Below are 15,552 nucleotides of genomic sequence, written 5' to 3' on the forward strand. Positions count from 1 at the left end.
TCTGCTCGGTGCATTTTGTACAGCAATTTTCCCCTGTTTCCATTGTGCTGGTCTTTCAAGTCTACAATATGCTCTATTGATCTTCCCTGCGAATAAACCAGCTTTGCCATCAGCACAGACAGTTACCACTCACAGTATGAGGTCTCGTATTAGTGACTTTTCTTTAAAGGGTTTGAAGATTGAGTGTACCAAGATGGTACAAACACCCCATTTGAGTGAGGATGTGTAGAAATGACAGACTAAACAGCAAGGTGGGTAAATGATCTGCTCTGAACACACACGGCAGGTGAAGAATTTGCCTCTGAAAGAAAATTTCTTCTAAAAATTGCCAAGGATCTTCTGGAAGTCACCTACCCTGGTTTCAGCTCTTCTCTGTAATGCAGAAAACCAGCGTTCTTAGAGATTTCAAATGACCTCAGGTGAAATGTGCCTGTTACTGGGGCACTGTGAAGTCCTACAGGTGAATTAAATAGACCTGCAGAATGCTGCATGTTACAACTAACATCCTCTGCTGCGTAAAGAAAGAAAATTGCTGAGACAGCAGAGCAAACGGGTAAGAGGAGCTACAGCCCGACCTGAAACCAAGGTCAGAACAAAACGACAAAGGAACGGCGTGGTCAGGGCAGTTCCTCACTAAATATTTTCAAGGGGTGGTGGGTGGGTAGGGACTGCTGTGTTTGACAGGTCTCAGAATTCTTTATGGCCAGCAGGTCATCCTAGAGAGGCAACGCTTCCCTCAGGGTTTGTTTAGAAGAGGAACATCCTTAAGGAAAATGACTGGAGGGATGCAGGGGTGTGAGCAGCAGAGAGGTTGTCTCCGCTCCTCCAAACCTCAGTTTCAGCTCTTCCAAGGCTTTTTTTCAGTAGTTACAAGAAATTGCTTTAAATTGCTTTTAAGTCTATGAGGAAGCCAGGAGGACAGAGACAATTAGACAATGCAAAAACACCCGTGGAAAATAACCCATTAAAACAGGAATTACGTTTTAGATTTCTGGATATTGTATTCTCATCAGATTTTTTTTTCAAAGCAAAACAGTACACTGCAACATTAATTCCAATACATTTTTAAGCACATGCAACACTGGTGTCCTAGCTGTACATTAATTTCTAACGCTGTCCAAGAACCTTTACATTAAAAGCATACAAGAACTCACACACACGTGCACATACTCCTTCCAGCATTAGTCCTGAGGAAAAACATGAATTTTACTGGAGAAACCAAACTTCAGTCCTGCAAGAACACCTGGGAAATAACCCCCCAGCTATCCTGAACTAAGTCCTACCCTAAATTCCTTGCACTCCTTTGCAGCTGGAATCTGAAATAGCTGCTGTCCATCAGATTTTAACGGTTGAAATTGTCCCAAACAGTTCGAGATTCACAGCACCAGAGACAACAAAAGCCGTGGTCACGGTAAAAACCATGCTTGATGCAGATGAAGGGCCGTATGGAGATGCTAACATTCAAAACGTGAACCTGAGAAAACGTAACCACACATAAACTAGAAATCACGTTATGGTTCTTGAAAGAGTTCGCATTCAGCGTATAATTTGTTTAATTATACAGTCAGCCTTTTTTCCTGACTTAAATATTCAGGCCAACTCACAATAATAAAAAAATCTTCTAAACCAACATCTTATCATTTAGAATAAACACAGGTTTTAAAGGATCTCCTATTGCTCAGAGGCTACATCCATCAAAAGCCACTAGATGTCAGCGTTATAGAACCGGTTCGCTGCAGATTTTTGCAAGCATCAAGTCCGCTGGGTCTGTGTACAACTGGTCTCTCCTCACAGTACGTGTCACCTACATGACTAGCCAAGCAGGTCTTTACGGTAGTAACCTGAACTCAGAGTAACAGTCTCGTCTCATCTCTCCCCCCTCATTCACTGGATTGGAATGGAGGGCCTCAAACCAGGCTCCCCCTGCCAAAAAAAAGTTTCGAAAGACGATGTGAAGCGTTCCAGTTTTCCTAACCATTTTACCTGCAGGGACGTCTCCCTTTGAAAAACCAGCACCTCAAGCTCTTTTTGTCAGGTACTACGATACCTCGACAATAAACTCTTTATGCTGAATACAGTGTAGCCGATCCAGGTTGAAAATTATAAGGCACGTATATATTTTTTAAAACCACGTTCTGAACTCTTGATACAATTGTGCTATTCTGGGTGGCCCATCATAGCTAGCTGCTGGGGGTTTCTCATGGGTTTGGACAAAAGGAATGAAAGACCACGAAATGCAGAAAAATACAGAAAAAACAACAATGAAACAAAACACGACACACCGATACGAGGTGCACCACGACAGCAGCGATCAAATCTCGTCATTGACCAACAAAGCATCGACAACTGCAGAGCATTCTTTGTTTTGCACTGCAAATACCTGACTTTATATAGATACACAGATGCTTAGCGCTGGAGTGCCACAATACCCGAAATAAAAAAAAAAACCAGGGGTGGGGGGCTGTTTCTTCTTCTACCTTTTGCAACAAAACAAAGCTGCCAAGGAATTGTTGGTGGGAAAGTATGAGAGAAATAAGAGGTAACTACAAAACTGATGAAGTAGAACGACATCTGAGAACAATAAATAGTTAAGGAACATATGAAACCAAATGGCAACAGTTCTAGGCATTTATTACAATATCTTAGAAAATAAAAATAAAAAATACTCTTCATTGCATCACCATTTAAAGATAGAAAAACAAACTGGTAGATTAAGCCAAAAGAAGATGTGAATGGTTTTCTTATTTGTTCCATTTGAAGCCTTGTTTATTCACAGTACAAATATGCCCTGCGGGTACATTGTTTGTCACAAGACGCACAGAGTCTGGTAAGAGCCATCGTTCCCTTTTCTCCTCTGCAAAGTTGCTCTGCCCTAAAAACTCCAGCCCCCCCCCAGCCCTCCCTCAACTTTTCCGAGCCTTATTACACAGCAGAACAGATCCAGAATCGCGTGCCTTCCCCCCGCAGCAGCACTAAGTGCAGAGCATGCATCCCCACCCGCATGCTCAGCCAAGGAAAAAGAGAGTCAACGGTTACGCAAAATCCATCTTAAGGCAAAGAGATACGTCGCTTTCTACCTCCTGCTGAGAATTGACTTTTCAAATTCCAAACACGAATCTGAAATTCAGTACATGAACTCACGTCCGGCATAAAGAATGCTTTAACCAAAGAGGAGATATAAAGAGGAAATGGTTTTCCCAACAATAAATCAATTATTTTGCCTTAATTCTACCTACATTCTGTTAAAGCATTTTATGCGCTTTCAATAACATGGGATTGCAAGGTTTTTTGGCAACTTTTTTTTTTGTTTTTAATAAAAATTCAGACAGTGTTCTCTGTTTGCAATCAGAACCACAACCTTAGTGCAATATTATATTTATTTCTTACAGTAATTTTGGTTGCCATACAAGAGTATTAAGGATTGGGGAAAAGTGCAAGTTACAGGAGCTTGATTTTTTTAATCAGTCGAAATCAGAGGAATTAAAGCACAAAAATTACAGCAACATAGATAACGTGAACACAAGTTGTTACACAAACTATAGCGAGAAACATATTAATATCTAGAAAAGAAAAGAAAAAATGTAATGGAAAAATTATCAATATTTGTGGCTCATACACATAATCATCGCCAGATCAACTGGGTAATGCTTTTTAAGAACGGAGAAAAAAAATCACTATTTTTATTAACTTAAGTACCACAAATAATTAACTTTTGTGATATGTAAATTCTGTAAATCAACAGTCACATCTAGTCATTTTATAATATATGAATTAAACTTAAAATGTTCTCAGACACCTAGGGAAAGGAGTCTGTGCAGTTATACACAATTTACATCTTGTAAGGTTTTGGTATTGTATACACAAATATTACAGAAACTAGGCATGTAAATGCAATTTATTTAAATTACAGTATATAAACAAAAGTTGATCCTAAAACCCAGAATATCATAACGTATTTCATAGATCTCTAACAACTTGGTTTTCACTATCATAGTAGCATGAAATAAATGGGTCTTCTCTCCTCCCCCCCAACATTTCCAGACCGATGAAAATACTCGGAGGCCATGTCGTTATCTGTTACTATTGCTTTCTGCAGCAAAAACATCACCCAGAGCTAGAGACCAATCGATTCATCTTGGCAGAGGTGTATTTTATTGGTGAAAGTAGGTCCTCTCAGGTCTCCTCACCTTTACTTTGTAAGACACAATGTAAAAAATAAACTATTTCATTAGCTCTTTAATGTGCTAAACCTCTCTTCTACTAACAATACCTACTCCTTCGGTACCCAAAATGATACACGAGCAAGAAACACGCCTGTGTAAGAAAGGGATTACTGTCGACGGTCATTTCCCGTGTACGTCAGCACTTGGTCAACAGAAATTCAATGAGAAGGTTGTGATTAAAAAGCAGCTTAAAAGTCAACTTCTATATTCTCTTTTACTACTGTATTTTCTAACGTATTTTCTGGCACATGTTATAGAGGTAATATCAAATGTACCCAAAGAAACGAAAAAAAGAGCATGGCATCAGTGGTTTATTTACTGAATTCTGTCGCGTCACCAAATGGAAGACAATGATGGCTAAATTACCATTCTTACACTTCTTAAAGTATTGGATGGCCTCAAGTTGCCTGTGTGGACTGTCTGAATGAACCTGCCGTTTTCTACACCACCCGTGGAAAAAGTCAGTACTCTCGAAAGTAAAATGCCTTAGTACTCGGTTTTTTTATTACAAGGCTACCTGGAACTTCCAAATACAAATACAGTGTAGTAACAGATGTTAAGTCAAAAGATTTGTTGTTCTGTAAAGGGGGCAGGAGGCTAAATAAGTTGCTTTTTATGAGTATCCAATGTGTTGGTAACGATAACCACTTTTGAAGAAATATTCATCCTCCTTTGTAGAAGTTCTAGCAAAGATAGAAAATATAACACAGCTCTGCTGGTTCAGATGCATCCAAATGAGGTTGATTTTAAAAAGGTCAAGACTTTATAATTATTCCACAGAAATAGTAGTAAACCACAAAAGTTTTTTTTTTCTTTTTTTGTTTTTAACTTCCTAGCACTGAAGTGGCACAAAGGCTGCCCAGTAGACCAGCCACTTATTTTCTTAAAATATTGTGCTTATAAACTATCTGTACAACTATTTAAACTTGCAGTAAAGAAAGATATTTAAAATGCTAAACTTTATGTACTCATACTAGGGCTGTTGCAGACCTAATTAGACACTTGTTTGTGAGCAAAAATAATCACAATAAAAAAATTAGAGATAGGCTGGACCATATCAAGGACCATATCAAGGAAAGAAAGTTCAGGTACCTTGCAAAATGTAAGAGAACCTGAAAGTATGGTAGGTAGGCAGTCTAGCCATCCACACACAATTTACCCACCTTGAACATCTTGAATATTACGTTAATAAAGACCTAGAAAACTCACAGATAGTAAGAGGTGTTAATTACAAGGGGAGTTCAAACATGCGGAGAGAGACTTGTTAACTTTAAAAAAAAGAAAAGAAAAAAAAAAGTCAGATTAACCAAATCTGTGTGTTTCTCCCCTGCTGACTGAAGTCTCCTGCAAAGCTCTCGTGCTCTCTTACCCCAGCACCCAGCCCGCGCTCGGCCGCAGCCGCCTGCTTTCTAGCGGGGCACAGCGCCTCTCCTGCCACCTCACCAAGAGCCCTGCAGAGAAATCGCTGGCGGCCGATGGGCAGCGTCCAGCTCCCCCGAAGTGTCTGGTCTGCTCTCCTTGTCAAGAAGCCAATACCTGTTAGCAGCGATAAAAACGAGAGACTGGACACCTCCCCAGTTCTCCTGGCTCTTGGACCGCTGGACCTCCTTCCCGCTTGGCATTACCTTTTTACCTTTTCCAGTCTTTTAACAAGCGGAACCATCTCCATCTCAGCTCACAGGCTGCAATCCCTCTCACCTGAAACACTGGCAACCCTCCCACTGGCTTCAGTGGGAGCATTCGTCTTCTCCTCTCTTGGCCTGATGTTCAAAATAGCTAAAGCGCTTACCACTCCCTGAATTAAACAGCACCTCTCGAGGGTCAGCGTATCTGCGCATCTGACCGTGAAGGCCCGAAGATGCGTCTGTACATAACCCCAAATTGTTATTGGCTTGTAGAGTTCATATTGCGACTTAGCAGTAGTTTAGCTGGTTGAAAACTGGGGGTCTCAGGTTCAAACTAGCTTCATTTTGTTGTACCTCTAAGTGTGCATTCCTCCTCAGTTTATCTGCACCGTCTGCATCGTCTTACAGGTCAAGTCAATGGAGCATGTATTGAACTTGTTCTGCCACCTTGGAAGAGTGCTAAGTATAACTGCAGAAATAAAGAAATACCAGGTAAAACAGAGCAAGGTTACCTTGGAACTAATGCCAGCAGAACAACCAGCTTCTCCGCCCACGAGGCAGAGAGCTAAACGCGCAAAAAACAGTAATATGAACTCCCGTCCCTGTCCTCATCTTGTGCCTCTGCTACTAATAAAAATGGCTTTGAACGGTAATGAAGCAATCTGTCCTCTTACCACGAACCGAGGGGTGGGGAAGGAAGCCTGCTCGGAGACTGAATGTCAAGAAGAGGATATAGTGCTTTTCAATAAAGAAATTAAAAGCTCGCGATTTGAAATGGAAAGAAAAGTGCTACGCGATGGTTCCAGCGGAAGGGCATCATCAAGAGATAGTATTTTTGAAGTTAACAATTTTCTCTCTCTCTCTCGTATCTCCCCACAACTTGGAAATAAAACGGCCCCACTTGTGTTGCAGATTTAGATTTAACGTTTGGGCATGTAGCACACAGTCTGCATTACCTGAGTACCAGGAATTCAACTGTTTTCCCCCTCCCCCCCAATTTTGCTGGCACTCGCAGACAGACAAGGCATTTGGGGTATTTCAGTACCAGCCCATCTCTAGTTATCAACAGAAGTTTGTGAGGCAAAATAGCTATTCTTATCTGTCCAGCAGCTGCTTCAAAGCTCTTTCTATGTTCATTCTGTGCCCAACTCTAGTCACTCCAAGGTCTATCAGATCTTCCTTTTGTAGATTTGGTAAATGAGTGCCATCTATTTCATTGTCCATAAATGTTTCTTTGTGTTCACCTAAGTTTAGACTTTCCAACCAATCTGCCACATCTGGTTTAGTCCACAGGTGGACAGGCTTAGTTGTAAACGGCTTATTTGAGATTGGCTGTTGTAATATTGAGGGAGAAGGAGACCTGCTGCGCCCTGTGGTCAAGCCAAATAAGTCCCCAGAAGGGGGCTGGCTGGGTAGGCTAAATACATCGGACAGAGTTGGAGAAGGAGATGAAGCTGAAGCAGAAGCAGTCAGAGGAGCAGGCATGATGTCTTTATTAATCTCAGTTGGTGAAACCACAGGGCTTGGAGCATGCCTTGCTCCTGAGGTCCTACTGTCATAGTCTGGGGACCTGCTCTGCAGTGTGATCGGCTGGCTGGTTCCAGGTCGGACAGTAAAAGTGATTGTTGTACTTCGTGTACCTGAGACAGTACTCATGACTTCCGTGCTCCTGAAATTGTAAACAGACAAGGAAAGTTAGATGTCAGCCACCAGCTGAAGGGCTGCCCGTAACAACACGTGGTAAATATGGTTTTGGAATGCTCGAACATTTTCATTTTTTAATTAGCAACAGGTTAAAAAGTACTCAGACAGTATCATTAAACCTCACCCATAAAACAGCCATCAATGGTAAGCCATAGTTTAAAAAAAAACCCTTTGCTTATGAGCAGTTCAGAAAAATATCTTCCAGAGCACACCCTTCCTTGACAGGCTACACCACATTAACTCACAGATAAGCGAGAAGCACTGAGTGGAATAAGCACGCGAGCGCTCTGTGCTGCCCACGAAGTGCAATCGGGAGCTGATCTTCCCTTCGTTACATGGAGGGGGTGTGATCCTTCCTTTCAGTTGAAAACTTCCAGCTTTACACACTGGTAGGTAACAAAGATAGTGTTGGAAGCACTGGATTTTGGATCTTTGGGCATCTGCTCAGCAGATTTTACGGTGTGTTTGCATTTTATGGTACGTCAGTATTCCCATTTGTCCACAGAACGCGCTCCACAAGCTCCTCTTATCTCCCTTTCTGCTCGGCTGGCCTTTTGCTGCTTTAAACATGAAACAGTCCTTCTACGGTTCACAAAAGGACTTCTGTGTCCGTTGCCTTCTGCACAGAAATTACACTGCAGCAGTTTCACTACAAAACTAAAGGAGACAAAACTCTTACTGTGCATGCCCAGAGGTGATGTAGCTGCAGTCGAGTCCCTGGCACCTCTCTCTTGCCTAAAGGAACTTCCAGATTACAAACCAAGCAGGCATGAAGCTTGCTGCGGGGATAGCTCTGACACCGAGGCTGGCAGGGCGGGTGAAGGAGCAGATGAGTCTGCTTTTGTCTAGTGGCTATAGAACAAATTTAGAAGCAGAAGATCCAGGCTCAGGTCTGTTCGTGTCAGTGAATGCTTAACCCCACAACTCCACTCATGAGAAAACTCTGCCAGTCAGCGTGTGTGCTTCAGGATCTTCCAGGGAGCTCCTGGGTGCCTTAAGCTCCAGAGTTTTTCACTTTTTTAAAAGACGCTGCCAACTAGAAAACCTTCAGACAACTGATTTCAGGCACTTCCAGAGCAAAGGAAGGATTTGTTTATCCTTGAAGCGATGCTATGGATCCCAGAGGATGATCTGGAGGATGTTGTAGTCAGATTTCCAACCCAGACCCCAACTGAAGCCCTCTGATTCCAAGTGCCAGGTTGCCCCCAGGCCTGACCTGTCATGCCTAGCAGAACTGAAGATGACTCGGGTGCCTGGTGTCAGATACAAAGGCAGATTCACCACTGTGCAAAAAAGATCTTACAGAGCCAAAAAGTGAGCACGCTTCTGGAGCCCCGTGATTAAAAAAAGCCTTTACAGAAGAAACCAACTGCTTCAAGACTTTGCGTTAATGATCCACACAGCAGGGGTCAAACCCCACCTCTGTTCTCTCTGGGATGTTCCTCACCACTAGGTCCGCTTTGTAAATGAGAGGCTCCTCTGCCCTAGGTAACCATGCTGGCTTTGCTCCTTCCCGCAGAGCACTGTGACTCCCAGGAAGCGGGACGTAGTGTGCAGGGTCATCCTGCCTCACCGGGTCTGCAATGTCATTGGGAACCCATGGACGGGGAACGATGACTTCGCTCACCCACATGCTGAATAGAGGAGTGGTTAACATTTTAAATAACGAGATGGTGGTACCAGCACTTCCTCACCACCCCCCAACCCACTCCCTCACCAAAACCTGAGGCAACGATAACAGGCTATCAATGCCCTTCTCTCTTACGAGTCCTGCTGCAGTCCTGGTGGTACTGAACAGGAGACCTTCTTCAGTGTTTCCTGGGTTTGCTGCTGGCTGCTGTGAGCCCTGTGAGCTACGTTCTCTCTGCATCACATCTGGAGCTTTGGCACATAATGAACAAGCCTGGACACCAGGTAACCTACAGCCCTGAGATGTCACAGTGAGTCTCATTCAAACAAAGCTCCAATACTGTGTCATTAGAAAAGCATGAAGAATAACTTTCTGGAGAAGGTACATGTTATTCACGTGAGCAATCCCACCGATGTCCCACAAAATGTTCCGCGTATTTCAATGGGAACAGAAGGATCTTATTGCCAGCTGAACGACTGGTACGTAAAACACAGCAGGAACAATACTTTTAGCACTTAGGTCTTTAACAAACAGAGGAAACACTTGGCATGGTTTTGAGTGTTTCCTGTGATTTTTTTGGAGCTTAATGGCTCTCATTGTCTTCCAGTTAAGCATTCTTACAAATAAGAAGTCTATGGCAAGAAACTATTAAATTCTACTAACCAAGGGGAGCAAGCTATTTCTACCTACTCTAACTAAGCATTAGGAGTCTCAACCACTTGAATAAGGTGTGATATAATTTTAAATCAACAAAAAACCTGCTTTGAAGAAGTCTGGGATTGTGAGAAGAGCAGGATGAGTTTTGTATAAATGAGGACATGTGTCCCTATCTTTACCTGCAATTACCCTTCTACTCAGCTTTCCTCTCTTGTAAATACTGGAAACTACAGTTTTGTATTCGCACCCATTGTGGGAATATCAACTGGATTATGAAAATCTATCTTCTAGATGCTGGAAGATCATTTCTGTTACTCGACTGACAGCTCCAGGCTCATCACACACCTTTTGCTTTGTAACTCACTGCTCCTTCTCTGTATTGTCCCTCTCACAGACTCCCTGTCCATCCTTGATCAGGAATCGTCACTGTTCCTTTAAAGACAGTAGCTTAAGCCACTAAAACAAACCCCCCAAAGTAAACTGTGTGCCCTTATTTCAAGGATTCCTTCGACTAGTGTTACCTAACCCCCCCCAGACCTACGGGCACTAATGCTGGGTGAGCAAAGCATCACAGGCATCGCGTACTTTGCTTCCTGTCAGCCTGGATCAAAGCAACGGCTTCCCATGGCCACGAGCAACGCTGAGAGCTCTGTGGGCATCTTGCTTCTTTCAGCCATAGGTTCAGGTCTGCGGACTAGTGAAATACACCTCTGGAACAAGGAGAAGAGCATTCCTTTTAGCTGATTAATGAGGTTTCAGTGCCAGCTCAGTTTATAGCCACATCGGTACTGAAGCTATTATTGATATTGACCCTTTTATGAGGAAAGCTCAGAGCACTTCATTAACATGAACAGATTTAATCCCACTGCAACACGCCTTCCTCAAGAAAGTTATGACTTCTGCTACACACATGGGAACCCAGTCAGACACGTACTGACTCAGTCAGTACGTGTCCCCACTGCTGCGACAGCAGCGCTCCTGGTTAGGATGAGTTTTAACCACAGCAGCTTGAGGCCACTGCTGCCTCCAAAATTATCCAGTGAGCTGCAGGACTGAGTCTGTGCTCGGTTCCCAGCCTGCTGTGCAGCCTTCCCGGCACAGACACGGCCCTCGGGATGGTCATGCTGAAGCTCACAGCTGCATTTCCAGGCTTTCAGTTCCACATCTTTAATGCCAAGATTCATTTTTTTCCCTTTCTTTTTCCTTTCTTTCACCTGCCCTATCAACTCCAGCATATTCCAGAGCCCGATGTGCCCTAATTGCAATCCAGGAGGAAAAACGCAGGTATTTGTGTAACTCCCATGCATCCCAAATTGCAGTTCATGAAATCTCCTGTGCAATCTGTGATGCAGATACAGCCTTGAAACCATCAGCTGTCTTGTATTTTACGGTTGATCGGTACCCTAGTCAATAAGGAGCAAGCGCGCTCCAGCTGGAGAGCAGGCAGGGCTGCTTCCTGTCGTGGGGTTTCCAGAGTTTTAACGAGAGCAATTTCTTAAGCCTTATTCAATCATCTGTTACACTAAACATATTAAACCCATATTAAACCTGCCTAACCCCGAATTTCATTTTAAAAAGGTGAAAAGTCTGATCATTATTTTAAATAAAATTTGCTCTCTTAGAATCGGCATATGGCAGTAATTTATAAACATTGGCTGCTGTCAGACTGCACCGACTGCAATGCCCATTATGTTGCCCCACATTAAAATCACCATATATAATTCCTATGTCACAATGATGGGGCCTCCAAGTGTAAAAGCCACCAACACAGCTTGTAGGCAAGAAATGATTTTAAATTTTGAATTAGATTTGCAGGATTCATATTTACTATCAACTTAATATTGGAAGCAAGCCAGGGAAAGATGGTACAGTGAATCAGCTACTAGGAGCCTCCCATCTGAAAAAAAATTAACCAAAAATCCCAGTATGTTTTATCCTGCAAAAGTTTTATCCTGCAACTTGCCAAAAGACTTACTGTTTCTGACAAAGCTCTTACGTTGTAGCAGAGAAAAAAAATCTTAATAACCACGAGAACCAAGGAGTGAAATGGGTCCCTATGCAGAGGTACTGCAAGGAATTAACTTTACAGATTTTTGGGAGCTCACAAACCCCAAACTTTGCCTTTATTTCTTGTAATATTTTTACTTGACTTTTGGATTGTCAAAGGAAAATTGTACGGTAGGAAAGTAAGTCAATAGTTGTCTGTTTTGGGGGAAGATTAAGGCTGACGTGATGACTGGCAGGATACACAGCTTCTTCTAATAGTGTTACTTTAGCGAGAAGAATTGAGAAGTGGTTATTGTCTCTTGCAAGTAACACACTCTTCAGCTGGAGTGGAGGAGAATCATTAAGGTCTGTGGGAGTCTGTTCAAGAGCGACAGTTTCCATGCGAATGGCACAAATGTCTGGAACCCAGCAGGAAGAGAACGGTGCTGCTGAGGGGCAGAGGACCTGGAGATGGCCTCAGTCCTCTCTCCTTGGAGAGCTGCAGGGAAACAGGTCAAAGGGGGAAATCCCACAACTTCCAAGGATGAAAGACTCGACAGCGACCACCAGAGCAGATCTTGATTATTTTGAAAGCTGGTTTGGTTTTACTTTTAACCTCGCCTATATACAAAAAGCTGCACTAATCATCCCTCTCCACCCCTCCAGCTCCAAAAATCCAGCAGAATTTGGGCGTATTTGAAAAATCATGCCCCCTCTTTTAGGTGCTCAGTCATAACTTCAGGAATCTGGTCTTACGTGCTCATGTTATTAAAACAGTGGCTGAATACTTCTCTGATGCAAGTGGCTTCTATTTAATCTTAAGACGACATCCTATTTCTGGCTGTAGAATGGCTACCATTTCTGGATTAGGGTGATCTAATCCACACTGCACTTGGAGACAAAGCCAACACCAAATTCACTAAAATGCAATAACAAGGAGCGAGCATTAAAAAGCAGCAGAATGTACAACATCGAATACTCTATGCTTTATGGTCGTCACTTACTTCATGGCACTTCAGCATGACCCTCTTCTGACAACAGCAGTCATGACAGCAAATAAAAATGACAAAATGGAATGACTGAAACACTGCAGAAATTACTGACAAAGCAAGCAATCCTGTGCAATCGGCTGACAAACGGTTAACGCAATGAAATGAATCTAATGGGGCAGCAGTACACTGAAAAATCAAGGCTTGAGAATTATCCTGCAAGATATGTACTCCATCGCCTGTGAAACCCAGACATTCTTCACAATAAACCACATGCTGGATCAGTCCCTACGCAGGACTTGCTAGTAAGTTCGGTTCTGCCTTACCTGTTTGTGAGAAAATAGGAACTTTTCCAGCTAGCCATTAAAAAAAATTTCCAGAGATGGACAAAACCTCTGGACACAGGCAGCGTCACTTTTTAAAACTTGTTATGCCAACACAGTACAGGTTATTTTTCCTAGAGGACTCAATCCTGCATGGTTAAGCATCCTCCATAACTCCCACATTTATAATTAATATTTCCCCCTACCAGGAGTGACGCCCAAGCTGCCTCCAAGGCCGCAGGGACATTGTGCAAACACAGCCAGAGAGACATTGGCACTGTTTGAAATAGAGATTGTTTCTCCCTGTGGCAAAGCCATCGATCATTTTGGTATGGAGATGGTGGAGAGCAGCAGCAATTGCTGTTCATTATTCGTTATCAGTACCCTGGAGTCGTGGTGGAAGGTGTTGTTTCCGCTGGGGGATGGGGGTTCTTCCGTTCGCAGCCCCTGGGTCTATTCTGCGTTAATCATGCTGATATTATTCAGTTGATCCCGTAGGCTTGCCCTCCATCATTACGTTGCTAAGCGACGGCTGGGTTCACAGACGGAGCCAGCGCTGCTCCCTTAACCTTATCCAAACCCCCGCAGTAGTCTTCTCCCCATTTCTTTTATCAGCTCCATATAAAACTCAGTGGCCTCTCAAGTGAATTTATAGCACCACTATATTTAGAGCACCACGGTCGATACTACCTTTACACATGCTGTGCTCCTCGCCCCGCTGAGCATCACCTGCCGAGCTGCAGGGCTCCCCAGAAAGGACTTTCTCATCTCTGTACCTGTGCATATCCAAGTTCAGAAACGGGTATTGCAACGAGTTGTCCTCCCTGGGGCTTTAGTTCTGGGTATTTGGGTCAAATGGAGCCCTGTATCCAAACATCCTCAACAGCTTCTGTACAGAACGATGGGCAAAAATGAAGGAAGTGACAGTTGGATGTCGTGACCTGACTACATGGATCAACCAGATAAAAATCCCTGTCACCAGGACTCATCTCCAAAATTCCTTAAATGATGGCCAGAATTGAGCTCTGCTCCAGAACCTTCTGAGGAAACACTTTGCTTAGCACAAAGTAAGCAAGCACATCCTTTTGCTTCTTCCTCTCTTTCCTTAGTCTCCTTTTTCCTATCCCATGGCTGGTCACTGACACTGAGAAGATGATGGTTCCAGCCAAATGTTCCCATGCTCTATTTAAAAACCTTGAAACTCGGTGTCTCCATAAGAATCATGTAAAGATATAAATACACGGTGTAAAATCATACTAAACCAATGTGTGGAGAAAAAAAAGCAAGTCTAGGGTTGTTTTTTATGTAATAATTGAGAGAGAAATGCTGCTCAGCACTGTAGAACGATCTCTTCCTAATCCTCATTTATCAAAAATACGGAGAGAGGATATTTTTATGGGTTTCTGCAGCAAGCCATTACTCAACTATCTACAATCTAATTCACCTCTCTGTTACCCTAAGAGGGCAATTGCTGTGAGTGAACTACAACTGTTTGCCTACCAGCTGTGCAGAAGTAACTCCTGGTGATGTTCAGGATTGTCATCTGGGCTATAACTTCATGCATGCCCCAACGAGCAAAGACACGTTTTTAATTTCATCAGGCTGCTAGTGCTGCGAATATAACCCAAGCGAGCCTGTGAACAATGCTCCTATTTATAACACTTCCCAATACTTCTCTTGGGCTGAAGGATATGAAGAGGCATACTCAGTTCTTACCGCTTCTCCTTTAGCAGGGCTAACGAGCTGTTCTGTAATTTAGCAGAATCCCCGCTTTCCATGAGCTAAAATTCCTTGCTCCCTTTCTGATGCTACCTCACAGAAAAGGGCTACAATTGGTTATCCTAGGCTTCACAGCGTTAGGAAAAAAAATCAAGAAACTCTAAGTATTTTAGCTTTAAAATTTAAAGATTGGCTTTAATACTTGGAATTTTGGCAAGATGGAATCCCTTGGTCATAATATTTGACAGCTTTGTAAAAAATTGTCAGTCGTGCAGCTGGGCTAGAAAGGCTGTAATTTGCTTAACTTTTTAAAAGATAAGGCAGGAGTAAGAACAGTAAAAAAAAAAGGCATTGTCTGGGAAGCATTTACCATGTGCCCATCGCTTTTCTGCAGGCACCTTTGAGAACTGACACTGAATGCAGACAGTTCAGGGCATAAACATACACAGCCCAACACAAAGAAACGGGAGCACTTTCTCCACTGTGATAAATTCTGCTGTTAGCCTTTTACTAACGAAAATTGCTTTCTCAAGCTCAGAAACCAATCCTCAGTCACCCACCACTGGAACATGCTGCTGGTTGAGCTCAGAGTGAGGGGAAGGTGCCAGCCTTGCTCCAGGGGCAGTGGGGAGCTGGGCACAGGCGTGGCCAGGCAGCCACCACCTCACAAACCATCACCGGTTTGCAGGTAAGACT

The 15,552-nt window shown here is 43.1% G+C and overlaps 1 protein-coding gene across 1 annotated transcript in view; it reads right to left on the bottom strand.

Moving 5' to 3' along the window:
* Positions 1-6,757: 6,757 nt before the first annotated feature.
* The window catches only part of SHANK2 (SH3 and multiple ankyrin repeat domains 2), a 123,802-nt gene continuing 115,007 nt past the window's right edge, over positions 6,758-15,552 (bottom strand). Inside the window, exon 10 of the mRNA XM_010144397.1 lies at positions 6,758-7,517. Within this exon, the coding sequence (XP_010142699.1) occupies positions 6,944-7,517 (574 nt within the window). The 3' untranslated portion in view covers positions 6,758-6,943. The remainder of the gene's footprint in view (positions 7,518-15,552) is intronic.

Source organism: Buceros rhinoceros, unplaced genomic scaffold (assembly GCF_000710305.1).
Source record: "Buceros rhinoceros silvestris isolate BGI_N320 unplaced genomic scaffold, ASM71030v1 scaffold561, whole genome shotgun sequence".
In the NCBI taxonomy this organism is placed as follows: domain Eukaryota; kingdom Metazoa; phylum Chordata; class Aves; order Bucerotiformes; family Bucerotidae; genus Buceros; species Buceros rhinoceros.